Consider the following 27,239-nt stretch of genomic DNA (forward strand, 5'->3'; position numbering starts at 1 on the left):
TAGATAAACACCGGAAATGTTAGACACAGAACCATTAATGATACTTACAAGCTTTCGTTGTGAATCTAGTCAGTTCCTCCATTGGCATTAATTTATAGCGAAAAGTCGCCACAGTTAAAAAACAGTTCCAAAGATACCCTGGAAAAACAGCCCTGTGTTTGCCTAAGCTATAACATATACTAAAAGATTACAGTTGGCTCATTGTTCTATAAGGGATTCTGAAGCCATTTTATATTTCAAAATATAAAAACCTTAGTACATAATTTCACAGGTGTCCATTTTTAATGAAATATAATTGAGTTTGAACCCAAATGATTTTCATGTTTCCCTTTGCATTCCATTGGCTCATAGAGGTATCTTTGTGCTTCGAGATCCGACTCCATAATGTATCCTTTTCCCTCTGTTTATTTTCCTTCCACCCTATATCTTTTTCTGCCTGTGATTATGATTCTTATTCAAGTCTTCATTATGTCATTCCATATTGATAGATTTGTCTCTGTTCCTTTAAATATTGAAACCATCCATTATACATATAAAAAATTATCCTTCCTTGCGCACTGTTTCTGTCACATTATTCCTTTGGTCAAGAACTTCAATCTTGTTGGTGCCCATATTGTTACTCATTCATTCATTTATTAGTTCATTCAGTAAATATTTACTGAGGGTTTACTATGTACTAGGCACTCTTCTAGGCACTGAGTAAACAAAACAGACAAAGGATAATTATTGTTGTCATGAAGCTTATATTTGGTCCCTAGAATCCAGTGGACCCTCCACTCTGCCGACTATGCCTAATAAGCCCCTGCGAACCCCTTCCCTTTTCTGTTCTTCCTCTGCCTCCCCGTTCCTTCCTCACCCAGCAGCAATCTAGTTACTTCCCAACAAGGATTCTCTAAGCCAAGCAGATTCTGTCTTGTAACCACGTTCCTGCTCTTCAACAATTTTCCCATTCTCCCATATGAGTATGTCTGTTTGCTGGTCCTCACACTTGAAATGCCATCGTTCCTCTCATCCTCCAAATTTTGACTCGAATCCCATAATGAGTATTTCCCTCTCCGGCTGTTCCTTCACCAGCTCTTTCTTGTACTCATTTACACTTGATGGCAAGTTCCTTTAAGTATTCATGAGTTATTTCATAGGGCTATGCTTGCTGCCTTCGGCTAAATCAGATGAATACAAATACTCCAAGCTCTAAGTGCCATCAGTGAGGTAGCATCCTGGACCAGCAGCTGGGCGACCTGCTTTCTCTTCTGGCTCTGTTACTGACTACCTGGCATGTAATCTTGAGCACATCACTTAACTACTTCAGATTTCAATTTTCTCCCTCACTGAAATGAGGAGCTTTGACCAGAAACATGGATGGTCTCTTCAAGTTCCTTTGTGACTCTACAACTCTATTACTTTAAATTCTGCAATCACTCTTTATGAACCTGGGCAAATTATTGAACTTTTCTACCTTAGTTTTCTTATGTTTAAATGGAACTGATTAAGTTCCAAGGATATGGTGTGAGAAAAAGTAAATAAGATGTCTGTGAGAGAACAGAATACTTTATTTGAAATCGTATAGTACTGTCTCGTGATTTAGTTCAAGGGAAGTACATGCCATCCGTTCAAAATACATTAACACATCACATTTGGTCTAAGAGGTATAAGGAGAAGTCAATAGTCAGTGACAGTTGAGCGTCATCAAACAAAACAAAACATTAGCTGCTTTAAGTGGGAGAAAAATAAAGTGAAAATTTTCTACTTATGTGTATGCATACACACACACACAGAGTTATTGATTTGCTATCCGACATCAGGATGGTGATTCGTAAAAGAAAATATCCCTCTCTGAAATGGTCCATGGCCACAAACCTTGCCTTCTAATTTTGAAAATATTAATAATTTGAGAAGTGGCCAAGTGAATTTTTTTACAGAAGGAAATATGTATGAAGGTTTCTATTTAATCTGCCACCAGATTATATTTTTCAGACTATTGTATATACTGTTAACTATGAGAATCACATATGTTGTCAACCTAATTTCAGCAAAATTTACATTCTGTGAGATTTTTATACTAGGGGGAACATTTGTAAATGTTATATAAAAATACTCACATTTATAAAATTTTGAACATTAATTTGAGAGGCGAGAACACCAACATTATATAGTCCGCACAGCAATAAATCTCTTAGAGAGTACTTGGTATTAGCAATTAGAATAGTTACAGGTTTTTCTATAATAGAGAACAAAGAAAGAGTGAAAAGAGGCAAAGTCTTTCTACCTTTGAGAGAAAAATGCAACTTGGGCTTTGAGTCTCTCTGACCTTCTTTCTCTTACTCTTGGAATGTTAATTAGGTTTGAAAGATGGAGTTCATGGCCCATATGGAAAAAAAGTTTACTTCTCTTCGGGCTTAATTCTCTCTGTTTATTTAAAGCCCCATAGCTCCCACTTTATTTCTGTGGTTCCTTCTTATTTCAGCATTCTTACCTTTTCCTTCTGTGTGCTTAACTGCTGTCTTATTACACAAGGGTACCAAAGATATACAGGGATATATCATTAGTTTTATAAAGAAAGTCAAAGTGAAAAATGAATCCAATATAACACATTTTGCTTTAAGAATACATGCCTTTCAGAGTAAAGTTTTATTAAGAATTTCAAACTAGGCACCAACCAAATGACACTTGAAATATCTGTGTCTAGAGCAATAATCACTTTAGCAGCCCCTATAATTCTCAGAGTCCTGGCACTGAAGAGTTCCTTGAAGACTAAGCAATATATCCCAACACACCTGAAGGTTCTGCATCTTACCTAAACCTTACAAATTGTAGAAATTATCTGCTTATTAAAGATCAGCACTTGCCTTGTTAAAAGCTAGTAGCCCATAAGTGCTTGTCTTCACTAATCAAGATTAACAGAAAATGGATGGAAGCTAAGTGTGCCCCTTCAAACCTCCTCTTTTATTTTCTGTTGACTAGATAGGGGTGCATCACGTATATTTGCCAACTAGCAGCAAGCCTTTTTGTTCAGGGATCCAGATCATTTGGTGAAACCCGCTAAGGTTAAGGATTTCCTCATATAAGGAAAGTTTGTGATTTGCATTTCCTATGTCTAACTATGACAGCTCAAGTTTGGTGCTTCAGCAGCTGCTTCATACCTTTGCATCTTAGTTTCCACATTTGCAAAACAAGAGGGCTGAACAATAATCTCGAAGGTTCCCTCCAGCCCTGACAGCCTATGATAAAACCCGGGGCGGGGGGGGGGCGGGGGGAGGAGTCAGTACAAATAGAAAGAAACATTTTGGGGAAGAGAGGTTCCAAATGCAAACATAGGTTAATCATTTAGAAATATTTGGTATACAATCTTGAAAATAAAAATAGGGCAGCTGCTTGCAACAAATGCAGTAGAAATGTGTCTTGAAAACACTTCACAAGCTGAGCATGGCCAAAGAAAGTGATTTCTGAGCTCACAGGGTTTCATTACATTTAGATCTCCTTCAAAATCATGTCCCTGGCAAATACCACCTTTGCCCTGTGGAGACCAAGTAATGTTTAGGGCACATGGGAAATACTTTAAGAAATTCTTTCTCAAAGAATGGTCCTGGAACTTACTGGCTGAATTGTGAAGGTTCTTGTTCAAAGTGCAGAAGTTGTAGGGGTGAAAACTAGGAGTCTGAACTTTGAACAAGCTACTCAAATGTTTCTCACGCACACTAAAGTCTGAGAACCACGGCCTTAGACTGGATATCTTTGCAAGTGTTGTTTTCAATCGGGAGCCACTATCTGACTTTCCAGCCCTTATCCGGTGTCCTCTGCCCTTTATTAGCCTTTTGCTTAAATTTTTGTCCTCATATCACATCTTTCCTTTCACTCTCAGGCTTTAGCAAGGAAAAGAAAGTCATTTGATATGTAGTTAAGGCGATCAAATGTTCTGAAATGTTATCTAACTCCATACCTTATGGATGAATAAGGTCCCCTCACCCAGATACGTGAGAGCTTTTCGTCATTCGTGGCCCCGGATCCTTCTTCTCCTCCTCTATTAGCCCTCTTGACTATCCCGTGTCCCTGGCTGCTAACAGCTTCCCTCTCCCACGCTATGGAGTTTCTCTTAGATCCTTTAGAACCGAATTCCCTGGGTCTCAGAGCTATTTTTTTCTCTCATCAGGGACATAAAGGGTTTCGTTGACGTGTTAATAATTAGTCAATGCCATTTAACCTATAACAGGGTTGTAGCACTGCCTTATGGAAACAGAAGCAGCAGCTGGAGGCCTCGCCCGAGGCAGCCTGCCCTTAAGCAAACTCATCCTCCTGTAGACCTCTGCATCACAGGGATATTTTCTATCCTCTACCAGATAAAGGGAGGCCAAGCAAGAGGCATCTTGATATTCTCCCTTACCTTCCCCTCGCCTTACTCCCAATGCCTGTTTGGGACTTAGAAGCATTCAATAAGCATTGATTTAATCAGTATCTTTTCTCCCATTTGCTGCTTTTCCATGTCTGGAATATGCTTCTCTCTACCGACCCTTCAAAATATCCAGCTTGACAGCTCCTTCACCCTCAAGGGGACCAAGATGCAAATTCCAGACACACCAGGGAATCCCCGTAACCACTAGTCATTACATGCCGTTAAACAGCTAAAATCTTGCATAGGGAATTCTCACTTAGGCTTATCATGGAAAAGTGATAACTGAAAGAGAAGGAGGGAGCAGAAACATGGAAGAACTGACCTCTACACTATATGCAATCTGCACTATTATGTTTAATTCATGGTATTTCAGGATTCATGTAATAGATAATAATGCCCTTAGAGTCTTGGACAATTTAATTTCTCTGATGGAAATGCCTTCATTTTTAACTGAATATGATGTTTATATTGCTCATAATAGAAAGAAAAGTCTGACAATTTGGAGAAGTATAAAGATAAAGGAATAAATCACCTGTAAATCCACCTCTGAGGGATAAACTGGTTGTCATTTCAGAACTTTTTAATGCATAGTCAAGCGTGTACACACAAATACACACACACACACACACAAATGTTTTAGGAAAATAGATTGTATACATTTTTGTAACCGGCTTTCTCACTTAGCAACTGATAGGGTGATCTTTTCCATATCCATAAATATTTGCTTATGTTATCGCGTTGAACATTGTATGTAATGCATAGGATTTGAACATTGCGTTATATGTAACCAATTTCCTAGTATTAAATATTTAAATTGTTTCTACTTTGCATCAGTCATAACTGTGCTATAAATAATATTACATGCCTTTTCAGTTACTTTCTTAGTATAAACTCCTTGAATTTAAGCTTGTGGGCTATTGTTTTTGCATATTTTAAAGACTTATGCATCATCAAATTATTCTTTAAAAAGTTTGGGACAATTTAATTTCAGTACATGGGTACTATTTGGTGATTCTGTTCTACTGAGGCCAGCAGAAGAATCGTATTTGAAATGTCAGGCTAAGTTACCAAATGGCAAAGGGAAATATTGTTCTACCTGGTTAGATTATATTTCAACCTTTGCAGCTTAGAGACTTTATTATATTCATGTTAGAGGCAGCATTAATTTTCATGAATTAATTAGTCATTGCTGATAATATGTGAGTAATGCAGCATAATTCTTGATTTACCTGAGGATAGAGCTTTGCTAACGTTTCGCGTTTCGTCTTTGTTTTCTGGATGATGATTTATTTTATTAATTTAGCTTCTCATCCTCAAGTGAAATGTGGATTTTATAGCAATGATCCCTCCTTTGTATATTCTTCAATGGCTTCTATGGATTAACGTGTTCTAAATTCAGTGGATGGTAAAGCGCTCCGTCTCTTGCCTTGATTATTCATGTTAAGGGAAGGCTTTCGGGCAAAGGTCTGATTTTACTTTTCCATGTGAGTTGTTGTCTCACTACATTTGACACAAAGGAAACAAAGCGGAAAATGTTGGAACTTGGTGAAAACAAATCCCAGGTGTACATGAATAAAGAAGGGTAGAGGAAAAGGAGAAGCATATGGGAAGAGGAGCAGAAAGGAACAGATGCCAGATTGAAGGGGTCAATGGAAGAGGCTGCCTAGGGTGTAGAAATGGAAAAGTCAAAATGTGGAGAGAGACCTTTCCATTTCTCAAAGCAGAAAGAGTTTCAGTACTAGCATGACTCACATGAAAACTGAGTGGTTTATATTAGTCACTGGGTCCAATTTTTTCTACCAGAAACCTTAAGAATCATTGACTGCAACACTATGGGAAAGTGTCTATTTCATGCCAAAAGTCTCAGAATTCTGTGTGTGGAAATAAACATATGGCTAAACACTGTCTTCCGTCAAATTTGCCATCAAAGTGCCCCCATTTTATGGCTCTTAAGAGCAGATAGCTAGATTTTTATTGAGGCCTGCTATGTAGTTCACAGTGAGTTTGTATACTATGAAACTAACTAACCAATGTATCTTTAATGGGATCGTTAGAATCATCAATTGTCCTTCGAGATATTCTGACATAGTTTGCTAATATGATTTTTCAGGTCCCATTTGGAAGCCAGTTCTGACCAGTGGAAGCGTCTACACCTTTCTCTTCAGGAACTTCTGGTGTGGCTACAGCTAAAAGATGATGAGTTAAGCCGGCAGGCACCTATTGGAGGCGATTTCCCGGCAGTTCAGAAGCAGAATGATGTACACAGGGTAGGACATTTTTAAGCCTAGTGCCTTGCACATAGTACGCATTCAGTGACTATTTTAAAATTAGTTTTGATTGAAATTAAGTTGAATAGAAATCTTTTTTGCTCCTCTAGTCCAAGGGTCAATTATAAATAATCCAAGCTATTATATTTTAAATGTCAAAAGCATCTGCATTAATAATATCCTTTAAGAAATTGTCATCTCTTTTGGTGATTTTTAGAAACATTTTGTTGTGGAAAATATTAAACATATACAAAAGCAGACAGAACGTTATAATAAACACTCCTATACCCATCAAGACTTCAATAATTATCAATTCATAGCCAGTCTTACTTCTATAGCTCTACCCTGTCCTTCATTATTTTAAAGCAAATCTCAGGCATGAGATTTAATTCAGATCATTTAATTCATAAATATTTGAGAAAGTATCTCTAGATGATAAAGATTCACTCTTTAAAAGTAACCACATTGCTACAATAATACTTTTAAAATGTCAATAATTTTATCATAACAAATATCCAGGCACTATTCAAATTTCCATTTCTCACATAGTCCTAAATGTTTTAGCAGGTTTTTTGTTTTTATTTTTTTGATTTCAATAAGAATTGAAATAAGGCCCACACATTGAATTTGGTTAACTTGTCTCTTAAGTGCCTTTTATTTTTACTTTTTATTTTGAAGTAATTCTAAATCCACGGTAAGTTACAAAAGTACTACAGAGAGTTTCCCTGTACATTTCACCCGATTTCCTCTAATGGTTACATTTTGTATGACTATGGAACAGTAATTATTGTCATTTTAACATGTAATCAATATAAAAATTTACATACAACAGTTACAGAACAACTCAACTCAGGCAAGCCACATTTCAGGCACTCATAACCAGATGTGGCTAGTGGCTACCATATTGAACACTGTGGTTCTACAGGTTTGATCATATTTGGGTTTGAATTTTTTTGGTAAGGCTGCTTCATAGGTGATAGTGTATTCTTCCATCTTCAGGGGGTATATAACCTCCTGTTTTCTCTTTTGTATGTATGATTTGGCAGCTGTTAATGATCCATAGCTAGGAGTTGCAGTGTGATAATTGCCTATTTCTATCGTTTCTTCTTCATTTATTAGCTAGAGTACTTCTGTGAAAAGAAAAGTTTACTCATCCGCTATTTGGGTATCCAGTATACTGTTCATATAGGATATGCAGGATAAGTGTTTCTACTTTACCAGTCTTCAGAATAAAAGTTGTTCACTAGCAGCTTCCAACAGTGATTGCTTATTTCTTTTTTGTTATTTCTCATTATATTTCTGTCTTCTCTACTAGGCAATGAATGGGGAAGGCAGAGATTTGGTCTTCTCACCTCTAAGACCCTAGTACCTAGCAAAGTGTCTGGCATACAGTGGATACTGATAAGTGTTTTTGTAATGAGAATAAAAGATACATAAACAGAAATGAATAGCAAACCAAGTACATTACTACCAAACAATAAGAACTTGATAAAATGGTACCACTTTTGTATGTTCAGCACTTAAAGGAAAGATCTCTGTGGAGTCACAGCCAAAGGCAGCATCTTGAAGAAAGGTCAAGGGTTGATATTATTCCAGAGAAGAAGATATAGACGATTACAAAAAGGGAAGAGAACATGAGAGAAGACCCAAGAGTCTTTGCAAAACATTGCCAAGGAAACTTCCAGTTTCTCCTTTAGCCATTCCCCCTCATATAATTCACGTTATTAAAGAGCTTTTGTGGTAGAGTGGAATATGATAATGATTTTTTTTAATGTTCTAACTTTGAATAAATAGTGAAAACACGCTGGTGTATATGAAGAAGAGCATTTGTTGAGAAGCATGAGCATTTTAAATAGAATATATTATATGATATAGCGAAATAAGACGAATTTCTACAATTTTGTTCTAGTTCCAGAAACCGAAGAAGAAGAGTCATTGAACAAGCACACTAGGATTCAGGAGACCGAGATTCTAGTCATATTCTGCCTTAAGTTAGATTGTGATTGCCACTTTGTTCTTGAGCTGAAAGATGAAGAATTTGGTCCACAGAATTTCCACGGCCCCCTTTAGGCAGCATTTTGTTATAAATATTGCCTCACTGTCCCCGGTTATTTACTTTGGTTGCTTGTGAACGGTGGTAAAATGTTAGTACTTATCGTTCTCAGTCCTCCTGCTAAGGAATCTCAAGACAAGTAACATGCTTTTGGGAGATAGTGATGCTAGAGTTATGAGTAACATGCACCAGACTGAAGTGAATTGATCCCCACTGGACCAGTGTGCTTGTTCAGATACCCCGCTATTGCCTTTCTTTGACTGATCAGGATTTCCAGCCCATTGATAACTGTGTTCTATATATTAGTTCCACTGCTTCTCTGTCTTTACCTCCCTCCAAGTCCAACTTAGATTCAATCACCAAACATTTTAATAACTCTTTCCCCAAACCCTAAAATTCTTTGCTTTATTGTCTTTTTGTTGCTGCAATCTACAAAATCCTAAAGCTTGGAGAATCTAACTAAATGCTTTTCTCCTATCCAAACAACCACAGAGCAGACTGGTATAGTACCTTTTCAGGATGACTAACCTCCAGCGTTCCATTGCCAATATATCGCTGGGTCAATTTACCTCCAAAATATACCTTGACTCTGTCTACTGCAGTCATCACTGTAGTTACAAGAGGCCATTTCTCTTAACCTTTCTGCACCTGCTCTTGCCACCCTATGATGCAATCTACATTTCGGTCAGAGTAATCAATGTAAAAACATAAATTGAATTATGGCAGTCCTCATCTTAACACTCTTCAGTGGCTTCTCAATGCCTGTGGAGAAAGACCAAAATGCTCAGCAAGAACCCCAAAGCCCCATCTGGCTTGTCTGGCCCCAACCTTCTCTTTTCTTACTGTTCTTTCTCTTACTCGCTGGACACTAGCCATACGGCCTTCTTTTGGTGTTTCCACTTCTCTGTTCCTCTCAGGAAAGGCTTTGAACATCTGATCCTCTGTCTGAAGCTCTTTCTACCCATACCTACCCCCTCATAGTTTCCTGGTTAACATCTAATAATCCTTTACATTTTGGTTCAGACATCGAGCAAGCTTTTCCCTGATGCCCACATTTGACCAGATCTCCCTTTATACACTTTCATAACACTGTCTACTCTTCCCTCTATAACTTAACGTTCTTTGTCATCATGGATATGTATGACCATCTGATTAATATCAACCACCCTCACTAAACCATGTGCTCCAAAAAGCTTTCTTATGGGGAGAGGGTTGTCATTTTTATACTCAGCACCTCATAAAGTGTCTAGTACATGGTAGACACTGAATAGGTAAAGGAACAAAGGAATTAAGGAAGGAATGTAAGGAAGAAGGAAGGGAGGAGAAAAACAACCGATGAACTAATCTTAATTTTGTTCATTCTTCTCTAGTCTACTGAGACCAAGGGCAGGGGAAGACAGAATAGAGATTGGTGTTCCTTCCTCACGTGTAGAATTTTTCTGTTTATTCCCGAGAAAGCATCTTTTTGTAGTGTGTAGAGCTCTTTGATGTCCACTGTTTTTACTTGTGGTCTGGCCCAATGTCTTCATGAGTTTCTCTTTGTTTCCTGACAAAAAGCCCTTGTCACAAAACACTCTCCTCCCTCAAAGAACACCATCACTCCTAAGTGTTGATGAGGGAACAGCCTAGCACCCCGTTTACTCAGAGTTTTGTCACATTTATGCAGTTTCCCTTTTACAGCTGTAGCAGAGTGGCTGTCTAGTTAGTAATGCTCTTGTTGCCTGTGGACAAAAAGATCAAAGGAAAATCCTTGAAACTGGGTCTCTTAATCGGATCTTCTGAACTCAGAAGAGAGAAAGGAAACACAATCACTACAAAACTCTGTCAAGATCTAGCCTTTGACAGAGTTTATATTTGTAGACTTTCGTTTTACTTTACCATCTTTCCGGGATTATAAATTGTCTCGCTCTTTATGGGTTTCTTGATTCAAATACTGTTTATAAAGAATATTTGGTACAAAGATGGGTCACTTGCTGTTGTAAACTTGTTCCCTGTGTATTTGGCATGTTATGTTTTTTTTTTTTTTCTGCTGAGAAAGATTTGCCCTGAGCTAACAACTGTTGCCAATCCTCCTCTTTTTTTGCTTGAGGAAGGTTAGCCCTGAGATAACGTTTGTGCCAGTCTTAGTCTATTTTGTATGTGGGACACCACCACAGCCTGACTGGTGAGTGGAGTAGGTCCACACCTGGGATTTGAACCCACAAACCTGGGCTGTCAAAGAAGGGCACACAGAACTCTAACCACTCAGCCGTGGGGCTGGACCCTGTGTCACTTTTTTTTGAATCACCTGCTGACTCTCTATTGTAAATTTTTAATGCCCTTGGTTGTTGCTTTTTATGGGAGTACAAATCCTATTAAAATGTCAAAAGTTGAAACGATAGTCAAATATTTTTCGCTTTTCTATGAATCAGGGTGTTTATAAAACAGGTCATTTATATTTTCTTTGTATATCAATGCAGGTTAATGATAAAATGGTATAGCAAAAATATATGTCTTGTACTCTTTACTTAAAGCATAAATTTATGGTCAGTCTCAATTACCGTGATAGAGGCGTATTTGGTCTTCTGTGGGTAAGGCCACACAGGTAGTTGGGGACTGCGCTCTCACTCCCCAAAGCAGTTTTTACACCCATGGGAGTGGATCTCAGTTCCCCAAACCAGCTGGGCAGCATGACAACAGCAACTGGAATGGCTCTCAAGACTAATTAATAAAATAATGTTCCATATGCAGTGAAGTGTTATAAATAATTAAAGCTCAAATGTGCCTTAGCAAATATAAACTGACCAATTTTTATATCTTTTGAATACATTATCCTGGCTTTTATGGTTCCTCATTACTTGCCTCACTAGACTGACTCGTTTTCAATTAGTGTGTATTATTCTGGTCCAGATATATTTTTAAAACTGACTTCCTTTGTTTTACTTGAGCAGTCACTAAAGTGATATTTATTACTTGTCTACTTCTGTGATTAACCTAGAGAGAGTTTTAAAGGAGCAAATCATAGTGGGGAATTTCTAAAGAGAACTGCAATAAACCATGAGCTTATTTAATTCCCTTGTCCTGCCCCAAATCCAAATGGAGATTAGGTCTTGATTATAAGAACGCTGTGGGTAATGACTTTCTGTTTGCATTTTTACTGACGAAATTGTTTGTCATCAGGTTTTCATCTTTCAATTTAAAAATCTCTATAATTCCTTCTCTAGAGACTATTAAGGACACCTTCAAAGCTTCCTGAAATTTTCTGGTTAAGGTTTAGATGGAAGTAATCAATACGTACCTTATTAAAACAGTAGACAGAAAGCCATTATTGCGTGGATGCTGTTGACAAATGAAAAGGCTCAAATAAAGTAGTTTACTTGTTCATTTGTCAGGTCATATATTATGCATGTTCGATTTCTTCAGGAGTCACCACAAAGTGAGGGAGAGGTTCAGAAATCAATAAAATTATCTTGAAATCACGTTGTAGATTATACATTTATTTAAGCTAATTCTGTTATCAATGCTGGCCTGCTTCCTTTGGGTACGTTTTAGTATGTGTGTTAGCTTGATGAGTCCCCTGTGTTCTCTTTCCACAGAAATAAAAAATGTCTTTGGGTACTATTTATGAATGTTAAGATTCAAGTCAGCTCTGGGTTAAAAAAAAACGTTGCATTGTTCCCTATCACCTCTGAAAAACAACCAAAAAAGGTTGTAGTAGAGTGATTCATTCCAGCATTCAGTGGCCTCTTGGAGTTTCTAAACAAGTTTGATTCCCTGAAAAATTCACTGTTAGTTATGTCTACTCTAAGATGTCTGCTTGACTATGACGGAGGAAATAGACATCTTTTGGATGTATTCCTCATCATCAGTGGAGCAAGTTACTTTTGTAGAAGTTTGATATTTCACTCAGTCAAATTTAGGAATGCTGAATAAAAGAGATTTTAAATTATTTTTAGAACTACCTTTCTAGGCATTTGAGGAAGTCTTCTGAAAATTAGCTATATCATCAAAACTTAAGAACAGAGTCATCTAGGATTTGCTACTTTTCTTTAATGACTATAATAAGATAAAATATGAATAATTTACAAATTGACTTCTCTACCAAAGTCCTCTTTCTAACCATGTCGAAATATTTTGACATCTTGATAAATACTCTTAAAAATAATATTCGAATAGTATTTTGCCTTTACAAAGCACTTTATACACATTCATTTAATTACAAATGAACCCCTGATCTTTTTCTAAAATTATTTTAGGAAAAACTGTGCCATAACTCAGACTCCTAGAATTTGTTGATTCTTTTAGTAATTATTTATCGAGTGTCTTCTCTATGCCAGGGTCTGAGGATACAATAGTGAACAAAACAAGATTCTGCCCCGACGGACCTGCAAATTTTAGTGAGGGAAATACACAGTAAACCAATAAATTAATATATAAAATCATGTCAGGTCAGCACAATGAAGAGAAAATAAAACAGGAATAGAGAAAGACTGAGAGGTGGTGGCTTACCTGAGGAGGTTATATTTGAGCAAAGGCCTGTGTGAGTGAGTGAGCCAAGCAAAGACCTTGAGTGAAGAGTATTCTAAGCAGAAACAGCAGCAAATGCAAAAGCCCAGATGTAAGAATGGGTTTGAGGTATTCAAAGAGTAGCAAGACAGATTAATGGTAGGTTGTAGAGAAAGGCAAAGGTCAGATAATGAATTGTCTTGTTTGCCATAGTTTGGAGGTGGATTTTATTCTGTGTGTAATGAGACATCACTAGAGTACCATAAGCAGGGATGATGGGATCTGATTTATGTGTTCAGAGGCAGACTCTGGCTGCTAGGTGGAGAATCGGCAGGAGGAGGAGCAAAACTGAAAGCTGCGAGAAAGTTTGGAGGGTGTTGGAGTCATCCAGGAAGGAGATAATGATGACTTGAACTAGAGTGGAAATAATAGCTATGGTGAAAAATTACTGGATCGAAGATATATTTTGAAAGTAGAGCTGATAGAACTTAAGATAGATGGGATGTGTAATGTGAGAGAAAGCGAAGAGTCAAGGATGACTCTGAAGTCTATGGTTTGAACAAATGGGGAAATGATGATGCCATTTATGGAGATGGGAAAGACTTGGAAATGATCGTGGATGAGGGTGTATACGTGGAGTGAAACAAGAGTTGTATTTTTGGATTATATTGATGGACAGAGACAAATGGTGTGATTCAGAAATTATTCACCACTTACACTTGACAATCTCAAATTTTGGCTGAGCCTCTTGGGAATGAATATAAATTAATTTGTCACAGGGTTTCCTAATAATCCATTCATCTTGTACTATTGCTTCCCAAGGAATTTCCAAAATTTAGGGTTTAAGTTCAATGACCTAAGACCTAATTCTCCAAACGACCATGGGAACAGATTGAGTTTTCACCGGTGATTTCTCAAGGTCAGCTCAGAAGTTAACAACATTGTTGTCAGTAGGAAGTGACTTCCCCAGTGGTTGTTGGAAGCAGCCCAGCCTTAGGACTGAGAGTCAAACAGCTGTTCAAGATGCTGCATGGGCACTAAACCATTCCTCCATGGTATCACAGATCTGCAAGCAGGCTGGACTCTCTTCTAGCTCGTGCCCTTGATCTCAGAGAACACAACTTTCAGTTTAAAAGACTTTGAAAGAAAGTAAATCTCAACAAGAAGCTTGTTAAACACATTTTCCCCCTAAACACTCAAAACTGTTTTCTCATTGAGTACAATTAGATTGTCAAAAAAATAATTTCAGGTTTGAAATAGGTCCATTTATTTTTCAACTTTGCTTCAAATTGATTTAATCTCATTTATAGATGTTGCTGTTCATGTGGTTGACTGTCGGAAACAATGGCTAGATGTATCTAATACTGCAATCCCTTATCTTCACTTTTATTTAGAAGTGGAGTGAAAATAAGATGGAACTTTTTCAATCTTATTTAAAGACGATTATATAGTCAAACTCATAGAAACAGAGAATAGAAAGGTGGTTTAGAGGGGGTGGGAAGAGGGGGAAATGGGGAGTTGCTGTTCAACAGGTATAAAGTTTGAGTTATGCGAGATTAATAAGTTCTAGAGACCTACTGTACAAGATAGTGCCTAGAGGTAACACTGCTGTATTGTGCACTTCAAACTTTGTTAAGAGGGTGGATCTCATGTTAAGTGTTCTTAGCACAATACAAAAGTAAGGATGATTATGACCTTTCTTTATGGACCGTATGCCCCATTTTCATAACTTCTCTAACACCAGCTATCTCAAGTGAATATGTATTAAGGGAATCCTTGCCTTTCTGGGTTTTTTGTTCTGTTGCCGCTCCCTTCAGATTTTTTTCTTCCATGAATCCCTATGAATTTCCCTTAGATTCACTTCCTGCTACTCCAGTTAACTGCATTTCTGGATCTTGCCCTTTTCAAATTAATTGGGCATTGATTGTCCCTAAATGCATTTCATAAGTAAAATATTTCTAATGTGTTGAGACAATAAATAGGGTAGCTCTTTAAATAAGAAAGGTCATTCTGGTGACAGAATGTATTCAGCAATTTTCTTATCAGAAACGAAAACAATAATAGGAGGCATACAGACAAGATAGAAATAATACGGAAACTACAATGATAATATAGGATGACAAACTATTAAACACTGACCGGATTGCAGGTAGGACTATGCTAATGTCCTTGTCCTATACCCACTCAGTAACCATTTGTTGAACAAAGAGCACCGTTGGATCACTTTAAATTTAGGGTCTGTCTGGTGTTCTTTCATCTCCTAGCTAACGCTCCAGACTAGAGGAAAAGCCCAACCGAGAGTGCAAACTATGGACCTTCTGGATGTTTGGATATGAACATTTCCTCTGGGGAAGAAATCACTGCAATTAAGAAGGCAGAGCTGAAAGGGCTTTGTCTTGAGGAAAATCCATCCAGTAACTCAAAGTTTACACTCAGCTTTGGACCTGTAACATGAGAATAGGCCCAGAATAAGATCCCTCCATTTTTTCCAGTTAATGGCATTAATTTTTCCTCTAGCAATTCATGAGACCAGGTTTTCACCCTCAAGCATGTTCTGCATCTGAGTCAACTTGACCTCCACATAACACACTCTGGTTTTCTAACTGGGTATTCTGCTATTTTATTCAATAGTTCTTATTGAGTATCTACTTGTGTTAAGCTGTGGCTATAATTTTTATCAGTAGTAGTGATGCCTAGGAGAGACTACCTCAAACCGCCACCATGTATCAAGGCCTGTGGCCAATTAATGATCTAAACATGTTGATAATAGAATATTAGAACTAGATGTTAGAACGTAGATAAGGTGTTTGGCAAACCCCCGCATTTTACAAATGAGGACACAAAGGCTCAGCGAGATTTTATGACCCACCTGTTCTAGATCATGCAGCCAGGCTTTGGCCCAGCCCAGACTTGAACTTCACGTCTCCTGTCGGTCAGGACAGTGCTCTTTTCCCTCCTTCAGTCTGCCTCCCAGGATGGTTCTGTAAAGTTGTGCTAACTAATACAGAAATAATATATTCATTCCATCAGTTTTCAGTCTGAATAACACAAATATAGCCTTGCCACTTCAATGAGAATATAAGTAAAATTCAGCACCATGGAAACTGTCCATGATTGAAAGAGATCTGTGTTTGGAAAAGCCAGGAATTTTACTTACATCCATAGTAACAGGACCACCGTGGCTAGGTGAAAGCAGCGTAGCTTTTCTCTGAAATGTCGGTACCTGTGCCCAGAGTTCTCATCCTGCCCCTCTCTTCTCTGCACTACATCAAGCAAATCAGTATCTCCCCCTTCATCCCCTCCACACACGGTTCTGAGCTACTTCTATTTATGGTATTATTAAATATTTGTGGTAACATTCACCCTATTTTTTCTTCTGCAAACAGGAGAGGCAGGGAAAAAAACCCCGAAGAATCAATGACTTGGTTCTTATCCATTACTTTCAGGTTTTTAAAGTTTTGGATTTGCTTCATGGCCATTAGGATTTTCCACTTATGTCTCTTCCAAATTATTATAATTCAGGGAACTTTTATTTTTTGCTGTCACTCACTTTCAGCCTGGCTTAAGAGTTTCAAGATTTGGATTCTAAGTGACTAATGAACTGATGGCTTAGGTAAATCCTACCTTATGTGTATGTCACTTTGTGTTGGCAAAACATTCTCAGTATAAAAGTCTCACCACAAACATCCCTACCCAACCAACTATTGACTCCTTAAGGACAAAGACGAGGTCCCTACATTCCCTATCTTATACATAATAGATTCAAAATAAGTATTTTTCAGTGAACTAATTAATCAGCCAGCCATCAATCACCCAGTTGGTTATTGTTTGTGATGCATAAATGCTATCCATCGATAATTTCTCCTTCAAAATAAATGGATTTACCTTGGGATGTACCGCTAGTATAATTTTGTAGCACATGCTTCATATAAGTTATTTTGTGAAACTTAAGAAGCTGAAGGAAAAGTGTCAATTTAGTATGCCTAGTTTTGTCTCATTCGTAAGACAGAATATTATTTTCTTTTCACGGAGGTGCTCTAAGTCTTTAGTAGTTCCTTCTAATTCTTCCGCACCACTGTTTCAGACTCTCAGACCTGGCTCTTTTGGAAAGGTGAAGAGGAAGGCATGGGGAAAAGGATGGGTTTTAAAGAAAATAATTTCATCTGTTCAAAAGAGTCAGGAAGTAAATATCTTAACATTTGAATAGTGACATCTAAATAGTATAAAGATATAATGTGGGGCCGGCCCCGCGGCTGAGTGGTTAAGTTCGCGCGCTCTGCTTCAGCAGCCCAGGGTTTCGCCGGTTTGAATCCTGGGTGCGGACATGGCACCGCTCATCAGGCCACGCTGAGGCGGCGTCCCACATGCCACAACTAAAAGGATCCACAACGAAAAATACACAACTACGTACCAGGGGGCTTTAGGAGAAAAAGGAAAAATAAAATCTTTAAAAAAAAAAAGATATGTGTATGTGTATGGAAGAAAGGCTCTATAGCTGGTACCTTTTTCACACCATCACATGAATACACCAACTTGTCTGATTTAAAATAGTAACCATAATCTATGATAGAAAATCAGTATTGTATATGAGTGTATATTTTTCCCAAACGTCATTTAAATAGACTTTCTCTGAGAGACAAGACCCTTACTATCAAAAGTCAAGTCTCTTGACATGGAATGTTCTTGTTCTTGTTTAAAAATGTCTCCATTTCCTTCCTTTTAAAATGCAATGAACTATCATAACATGCAGGTTATGGTAAATTGATTAGATAGCGAAAAATTGATTTTCCCTTATTCTAATGCAGAATCTTCATGGGGTTTTTTTTTTGTCATTGTTGTTGTCGTTTTTACTAAAGAAGCCTCTCTTTTAAACTCCATGCTACAAGGACCAGTGATGCCCACTGCCCAGGACAGTGTCTGGTACACAGTAGGTGCTCAAAATTTGAATGAGTAAATGGAAGAGGTCTTTTCATATAACCACATTTAAAATGATATACCTCCAATTTATAGTTTTTCCCACATGATGAGAAACATTCTATTTTCTTTATCCTCTCATTTTCTTGAACCAACTATTTCTCCTTTTTTCCTGGGATTTCTACCCTTTTTGTATTTAGTTTAAATCTTCCTAAATTCTGAAGATACAGTCACTTAACCCTCTCTTCTATCCACTTTCTTTTCTTAATTTCAGACAACGCTGTGAAAATAATGGTGCTTATGTCTTTGTAATGACAGAACTTCCTTTGTCTTTTTTTTAGACTCGTTTTAATCCTCAGTGACTCATATTTAAGAAATGAACTGTGCAGCTGTGGTGGAGCTAAGCCCTTGGCAACAACTCGAGGGGCAAACAAGTGGTCTCTCACAATGGATGGATAGTCCTTAACCTTGAATTGTTTGCTGTTCCGTTTTAACAATGGAATTGCGTCATCAAACAGGGTCATGGACTTCCTCAGTTTGATGGGACCTTTAAGATCCATATCCTCATTTTACAGACCTTGCCCTAACGCTTATCTCTACTTTCTCCTGGCTAGGTCTTTAATATATCCCTCTTTGCTTTGGTGACCAACTGTCCTGGTTTGCCTGAGACTATCCTGGTTTCTGCATTGAAAGTCTCGCATGATAAAATACTCCTCAGTGCCTACCAAACCAGGACAGTTGGTTACCCTGCTCCTACCCTCCATCTTTCAGTCTTTGTTCAAACCATTCCTATCCTAAAAAGAACGTATCCTCCCTATATCTTCCCTTTACCTGTGATCCTCTCTGTCCTATCTTCCTCTTCTCCCTCTCAGAAGAAAAAGATATTACACAAATTGTTTTCATTTAAAATGCTTACTTCTTTTTCTACCACTCACTCCTCAACTAAACCTGCTTCTGAGGCTACCGCCCTCCACTGCAATTGCTCTCACTGGGTCCAGTGAGCACTTCTCAGTGGCGATCTTGCCTTACCTCTGCGTATCATGTTTGGACACTCTTAGTCACTTTCTTCCTCTCGAAATTCTCTCTCTCTCCTTGATAGCTCTACAAACGATCCCCTCATCTTCCCCAGTCTTTCCACCTATCCATTTTTCTTTTGGCCTTTCTTGGGATCCAATTCCTCTGTCTTCCTGTTAAACTTTTATATTCTCCAAAATTTGCTTTTTAGCCCACTCCCCTGCCTGCGCAATGTCACCTACTTCTGTAATTTTGATCCTTGCCTATATGCATAATTGTAGGCACTCAGTGGGTATTAGTTTAGTGAGAAATGACTCCTAAATCTTCTTCTCCCTAACATTAGGCTTAATATTTATTTCCTTCTGGAATGAATGTTACCTCTCTAAGCTGAGCGTATCATACCCCCTTGCTCTGTTTGCCATATAGATCCTCCCCCACATTAGTGTTGGGTTTTGAATATCCATCTTTATTAATTTTCCCCTGAATGTGCACATGAGGTGTTATGGATCAGAGACAGATTTCTTTTAATTACTTTACACTAAATATTCTCACCAACCTCGTCCCAAGCCCTACCCCCAGGAAGTTATGATGAGAGGTGATGAAAAATTTTCCTACATTTGTGGCTGAGGGTACTCCATAGGTGAGAGACCAGGAAAAACTATTTTTCTCTGCTTATAAAGGAGAAGGAGGTAGTTGTCCCCTTCTCCTCCTGAAAGGGTCTCCTTAGAAATATAGTGGGCCTAGGGGGCTGGCCTGGTGGCGCAGTGGTTAAGTGTGCATGCTCCGCTTTGGCAGCCCAGGGTTCGCTGGTTCGGATCCCGGGTGTGGACATGGCACCACTTGGCAAGCCATGCTGTGGTAGGCGTCCCACATATAAAGTAGAGGAAGATGGGCACAGATGTGAGCTCAGGGCCAGTCTTCCTCAGCAAAAAGAAAGAAAGAAATATAGTGGGCCTGAGTCCTCCTAATTCCAACTTCTCCAGGAGCCAGCTAGCCCCACGTGTCTCAGGTTTCACAACCTAGAATGTCTCCAAGGTCTGGGATATATATTTTCTGAAATGTAGATACCTAGAGAGGTAGCTACTCCAGTCTTTCTGACAACTTGGAGCTTAACCTAGGAACCTACTCTGGGCTATAACCATCTGGCCTTCTTGGATCAGAGAAATTAACTAGACAAATGTCTGCAAATCTAATCCCCGTGGTGTGGGAAGGTTCTCGGGAGGCTAGAACTTTTTATAGGTATACTGAGAAATCGAGGAGAGTTTATTTCTTCACATTTAGTTTAATTGCACCCAGCATTCATTCCTCTACTTAGCCAAGAAACTAGGAGTCATCCTTGCTCCCTCCTCTGTCTTATCTCCAGCATCCCCAGCACCAAATTCTCACACCTTCACTCTCTAAACACTTCCCTAGTCTCTCTCTGTCTTTTTTTTTTTCTAGTACTATTGCCCCGGGTCAGATCCTCATAATTTTCACTGAATTCTTGCAACCTCCTAACTGGTCTCTCTGATTCCATTCTGCCCTTCTCAAAGACACGCTCTGATTAATGTCAGGGAAATCTATTTGAAACACACACACATGCCCATGCCACTCCCCTGCTTAAATCCTTTCAAGAGCTACTGATTACTTAAAAGACAACAGCTAGGCTTCTTAGCAGGTCATCTGTGGTCATAGGTTGACTTCAAATTCTGGTTTAAAGGTCTAATATAGTTTGAGATGACAGTGTCCTGCTTCTTCTGAAGACATGTCCTCTCCTTGTACTTTATATTCTAGAAACACTGGCCTACTTGAGATAACTATACATGCCATACTATTGTGTCCTCTATCTTCAGCCTGCAATTTAATCTTCTTTCTTTCTTCCTCCTCTAACCTACTCTTCCCTGGCTAACTCAAGTTCATATTTTAGACTTCTTCATGAATACGATCTTCTCCAGGAAGCCTGCCCCAATTTCTTGTCCCATTTTGTGCACTTTCCACATTGTCCTGAAATTATTTATGTGTTTGACTCTTCTACTGTATACTATAAGTTCCTAAATAGGAGGGGCTGTTTTGCGTTCAACTTTGTATTTCTAGTCTCCTGTACAACCACTGACACAATAAAGGGAGCCATTATTATTTTTATAATTAGTAACGTCAGTATCAGTTGCCTCCTCTCAAGTACAAATGGAGAAACTAGGCAAAATATGCTTTGCTTGAAATTGGGAAAATTATATGTATGAGAAAAACACAGGAATACAAGAACTGTATACACATACACATATGTATGCCCGTGTGCATACATGCACATACATACACAGATTTCAAATGGAATATTAGAAGGACAGTCAGCCTTACATGTAAGCAGAGTAAATAACCCACCTACTCTGTATAATTTCAAGGGTGCAAGAATATCCCACTATACAGAAATTACATCCCCATCCACAGGCTGAATCCTCATATTCCACTTATAGAATCTCTTTATTTTGGGTCAAACACCTTGCCTCTCTCTACTGAATTTTAAATAACTGTGGATGATGAATCATTTTGCAAAGTAGCAAACTCAGGATTCCTTTGAATGGTGAACATCATTAGGATGTTATTTATAAATATGTCACACAATACACTTCTGGAGCACTTTTATAACAGAATGATGTCTCTGAAGTTTAAAGGAGATACTGCTAATTTTTCTCCCAAGAACAGAACAAGGTTTCAATTCAGTAGGCAATGTCACTAAAAATAAGATAGAATTGAAGAAAGGTATGAATCATTAAGCCCTAGATCACGGCAGTATTATTACTGTTGTTTTTATAATGATCTGTTTTCATTTATGTGGTGCTTCATACTTTCATTAACATCTTCACTTCTGAGATCAGAGAATCCAGGTCGATAATTATCTTTGATGGTTTCAGAGTATTGTTGCTTTATTTTAGCCTTACAGGATGTCTCATAACTTTTAGCACTCGATTATGTGTGAATTTTATTGTTTTCACTCTGTTTCTAGTGTGGTAGTTTTCTCCCTTCTTTTGGTCCAAAAACTTCTTGAAGGCAGAAACTGTGCATTTTGCTTTTCTTTTGATTCTCTGCATCAAGGAATGTTATAGATTGGAGATTAAAATTGATAACTAGCCTAGATGACCTCGACATACCTATTCTAGCTCTACTTATTTATAGAAAGTTGTTCTCAAAATTCCTACTGCCAGTATACCTCAAAACATTTCTACCATTCTCAAAGAAGTCACAATGGGTAATGTAAGGGGAATTTTTCAAAAGTATTGAGTTTTTACTTATACATCATTCTATTCATTGTCAGACACTTTGACAGAACTAGCTGGTGATTATGAACTGGATTAGTTGTGTACTTCAATACAACCTAAGTTCTTCCAAATGGCCCTTCAGGCTTCCCATTGTGTTCTGCGTCTGTATTCCTTTGGGTATGTTTAAGTCTTCATTAGCTCTGCTAGGGTTTTGCAACATATATCTTGCAACGTTAGCTCCAGATTTCAAGTTTGGCTATCAGTTTCTATAAATAAATCACTCTTATCTTAACAAAAGGGCATTAACATGTCTTGAAAGCTCCCCCATTCTCTCCAGGATAGTTTTACAAACACAATGGTTTCCTGATTAAAAGAAAGATCTGTATAGCCTTCTTTATCATTTTTATGACTATCAGTTTATAAATAAAGGAGATTGAAATTGACCTGGGAATTTCATAACCAAGCTCTGAGCACCCAGGATTAATTTTGAGAAGAATGCCACAAGCCAAATAAGCATTTCTTTTCATCTCATTTCACAGGCCTTCAAGAGGGAATTGAAAACGAAAGAACCTGTAATCATGAGTACTCTTGAGACTGTACGAATATTTCTGACAGAGCAGCCTTTGGAAGGACTAGAGAAACTCTACCAGGAGCCCAGAGGTAATTGAACGTGGAACTGTAATAACATATTGATAGAAGGATCAGTGGCGACAGAGCAACCCATCCAGTCTTGTTGCCAGGGTCTCGATAGCTCTCATACTTTCTAGGTTAAATAGAATCGATTCAAATTAAACATAGATGTTGAAAAAGAAGAAGGAATCGTAAACTGCCATGCATAAATCTGTCTGCACGTTTATGAATAAACATTGAAAGAGGTTAGTGAAACATTGAGAAAATAATAAACAGAAGAGATTACCTTTGAGGAGGAATTCTGTTGTTACAAAGACTACAAGCTAATTTTCAATTTAAGAGCCTGACTGAAGTAAATTAGAGATTATGGTGTACATCCTAACGTTTTTCTGCTCAATAGCTTCAATGAATCTTAAATTATCTGATTGATACAAGGTGGAAAAGATTCACTGAGGATGACAGACTTTAGATGTGCTGAACTATATCAAAATTTATGCCAAAGTGGAAAAGAGCCATTAATCAGTAGGTTGGCCTCTTGTTAAACTGTGCTCTCTTTCTTTCTTGCAGTATGACCTTTTCAACAATGTTTTTTTTTAAAAACAAAAATGAATGTGGCCTAAAACCTTGTCGTATTACCAATTTAGAGCTGCCTCCTGAGGAGAGAGCCCAGAATGTCACACGGCTCCTACGAAAGCAGGCAGAGGAGGTCAACACTGAGTGGGAAAAATTGAACCTGCACTCTGCTGACTGGCAGAGAAAGATAGATGAGGCGCTTGAAAGACTCCAGGAACTTCAGGAGGCCACGGATGAACTGGACCTCAAACTACGCCAAGCTGAGGTGATCAAGGGATCCTGGCAGCCTGTGGGTGATCTCCTCATCGACTCTCTCCAAGATCACCTCGAAAAAGTCAAGGTACCGTCTACTGCTTTGCCTCAGAGCCCTTTGAGAGACTCAAAAGAGGTTCTAATATGAATTTGAATGCAGTCTTTTCTTCTCACAGAGTTAAAATTAGGACCCTTAAGCATTAGAAATCAGTCCATCTTTCCCAAATTCAAAGTCTTCTTGCATGTGGTATTTTTCTCCAAGAGAAGATAGTGATCTAACCATCTGTCTTCAATAATACAAAATGAAACATTAAAAAGTTAAGGGCAAAAAAATCATTTTGATTTTGCTATTAGGAAATTAAGTGTTTGTACTAAAGTGGTCTGGTTTACGTGCGTGTGCACGCACGCGTGTGTGTATTCTTTGTGGGACTCAGTACCAGAGTAGGGAAAAATACAACACTTAATCAAGAGCCAGGAGTCTAGATTTTGGCCTTTTTGCTAACTAAATTACATGACTTGGGGGAGTTATGGTACTGTGAAATGAGGCCATTAATGCTTCCCTTCCCTTAGAAGGTAATATATGTAATACAATTTTGAGTAGTACTAGCTCACTGCAGAGAGGAAGAAATATCATTATAGATTTGGAATACTGCTGTTCATGAGACCAAAGGTATATTCCCCTGCGGCCCAAAGATGATAAATATATTGGTAAGGGAAGAATATACGTATTTAGGAGTATCCTTTTGAAAACCAGCAACTTGAAGCATATTTTGTTTTACTCATCTTGTGTCAAAACCAACAAAGGTCCTCCCAGACTTCAATTCAAAAGAAGTGCAATTGTCACCTGCACTTGGCATGTTTGCCAGCACCCTCATTCTAGAATGTCTCTTCTCCCTTGGCTTTCAGGGTACTGTTCCATCCACATTCTTCTCCTTCCTTTATTTGCCTCGATTCCGAAATTCTACTCACCTTTCAAATGTTGGTGTGTCCAAGTTTCTAACCTTAGCTCAGTTCTCTTTTTATTGTAGAAATGCTCCATTTTGAAAATGGCATGCATGGTGACAAATCTAAATTTCTAGTCTGGATCTCTTTTCTGATCTCCTAACCCATATGCCATTAGAATCAAAATGCAACCATTCTGAACCCAAGTTCATTCATTCTCCTGTTTGTCCATTCCCTTACTGTCATCGCCTTTTACCTGCCCTTTCTTCTGTTTCCTATTTCAGTTACTGGATCGCAATCGAACAAGTTGCTCAGGCTTGAAACTTGAGATCTATCCATAAATCCTTCTACATTTTCAGTGACTGCACTTGATTGTTCATTTCACTCCAGAATATCTCTTTTATATTTTCTCTCCTCTTTTCAATGTCCTGTTCTAGCCCCCAGCATCTGCCACTCATATTGTTGTATTATACAATCATGCAGCACATAACGACGTTTTGTTCAACAATGGACCGCGTATACAATGGTGGCCCCATAAGATGAGTACCACATAGCCTAGGTGTGTATGTAGTAGGCTATACCATCTAGGTTTGCGTAAGTACACTCTATGATGTTCACACAACGATGAAATCATCTAACAACACATTCCTCAGAATGTATCCCCACTGTTAAGGGATGTGTGACTGTACCTCTTTGAATCCTGGTCCCTCATCAATGTCCCTGGCATGTCATAAACGTTGCACTTTAAATATTTGGTTAATGAATGAACAGTTTCTTTACTGATATGTCTGCATTATCCATCCTTTTCCAACTCCAAGCCAAACCCTCGTGGGAGGCTGCCTGCCTGAGAATGAAGCCCCATGAATCGAAAAGGGCAGGTGGCCCTTTTCTTCCTAGCCTTGACTTAAATTCCTGACTGTTGCTCCCATCCTCCAGGCCATTCAATACACTGTGACTATACCACCCCTTTAGCCAAATATGCCATCTTTTTACATAACTCTCTGCCTTTCCAAATGCTATTCTCTCTGCCTGAATGACCCCACCCTTATCTGGCTGGTGAACTTCCACTCAGCCGTAAAGGCCCAACTCAAACGGCACCTGTATTTGTAGTTTTCTCTGAATGTCGCCCACCTCCAACTCCCACCAAGCAGAAGAAACTGCTCTCAAGTCAGTACTTTCATAGATCACCAACACGTTTCACTTGCCACACTTAAATTTCACATATATTGTAATAAGTCACTTATGTCATTCTTTCTCTCATAGAAAGTGAGGTTCCTAACAGCAAGGATCATGCTGTACGTCTTTGAATTCCCAGCTCCTAGTACAGTGCCAGCAACATATAAGGAATTGAATTCAGCTTCTGTATTCCTTCACTCAACAGCAGTTTATGAGCCACTAAACAATGTGCTATACATGTAGTTATGAATGAAACAGACTTGGTCTTTGCCCTCGTGAAGCCTACGTCTAACGTTGAACTGAATAGCTCTTCACTAAAGTAGTAGGTAAAAATTTAAAAGAGGATTAAAACTTTGACTCTATAACTTTTAAAATCTCTTCCACCCCAATATTCTATGACCCCATTTCTAACATTTAAAGCAATGGTTAACATTGCTGTCTACTTGAAAATTAAAATAATGTTTTGAAATGTATCGCTTTGTATTTGTTCAGCTTTAAAAATAGTATTTTTATCCAAAAATAACTAAAATTTTAAAAATCTTCCCAAAAGTGGCAAATAAGTTTAGGTGAATGTCCCAAAGGAACTAAATTAGTTGATAAATCAATTAACTGGCTGAATATGTAGGCTTTGGAGCAGACGTAAGGGATTCATTTTTAGCCCTATCTGTCACATAGGAGCTCTTGTGGTATATTGAGCACGGATGGAGAATGTATGCAGCAAGATTTAATGACAAAAAATCACTAAAAGTAGGAGAGCTCAAATATCAGCTGGCTCTCACTCAATCCTATTTGCAGTTTTCTTTCAGTTCCCCTCTCTTTTCTGTCCTTAATCCTAAGACCTATTTCATTTCCCGTACTCTAATTGGTAAGACTCTTATTCTGATCCCAATAATAACAAACATATATACATTAAATGTTCCTTTAAAAAGAGCTTATATATATCAACACTTCTGTCTTTCTCAGATGCAGACACACTTAAGTTATAGCGTCTATCGGAATATTTATAGACTAGTCGTAATGGATGTGATTATTTTGCTTCCTAAACCAGTATTATTTTAAGTATTTTATGCATATTTTAAAGTGATAGCTTACATGAATTCATATATATTTATTGCTCTTCATTTTACAGTGGGCATAAAATAAATTAGTTTTCTCTGTAGCATCTCGATGACGCCGGGTTTGAAACTCTGAGGCTTTGGTGGTGGTAGTTTATAAGGAGTGAATTTTATTAACCAAAACTTACTTTGCAAAGAAGTAGAAGAGTACTTAAAATCACTGTTCCCATTTTTCTACTCAGCAATTTAAGCCCTCAG

General features: G+C 38.1%; 1 protein-coding gene across 9 annotated transcripts in view; it reads left to right on the top strand.

The window, feature by feature from the left end:
• Positions 1-27,239, top strand: part of DMD (dystrophin) — a 2,273,580-nt gene that overhangs the window by 1,921,314 nt on the left and 325,027 nt on the right. For all 9 annotated transcript variants that reach the window (XM_046672830.1, XM_046672828.1, XM_046672833.1 and 6 more), the window contains 3 exons: positions 6,498-6,654; positions 22,893-23,013; positions 23,628-23,896. In XM_046672830.1, the coding sequence (XP_046528786.1) occupies positions 6,498-6,654; positions 22,893-23,013; positions 23,628-23,896 (547 nt within the window). The remainder of the gene's footprint in view (positions 1-6,497; positions 6,655-22,892; positions 23,014-23,627; positions 23,897-27,239) is intronic.

The sequence above is a fragment of the Equus quagga genome, chromosome 10 (genome assembly GCF_021613505.1).
Source record: "Equus quagga isolate Etosha38 chromosome 10, UCLA_HA_Equagga_1.0, whole genome shotgun sequence".
Lineage (NCBI taxonomy): Eukaryota > Metazoa > Chordata > Mammalia > Perissodactyla > Equidae > Equus > Equus quagga.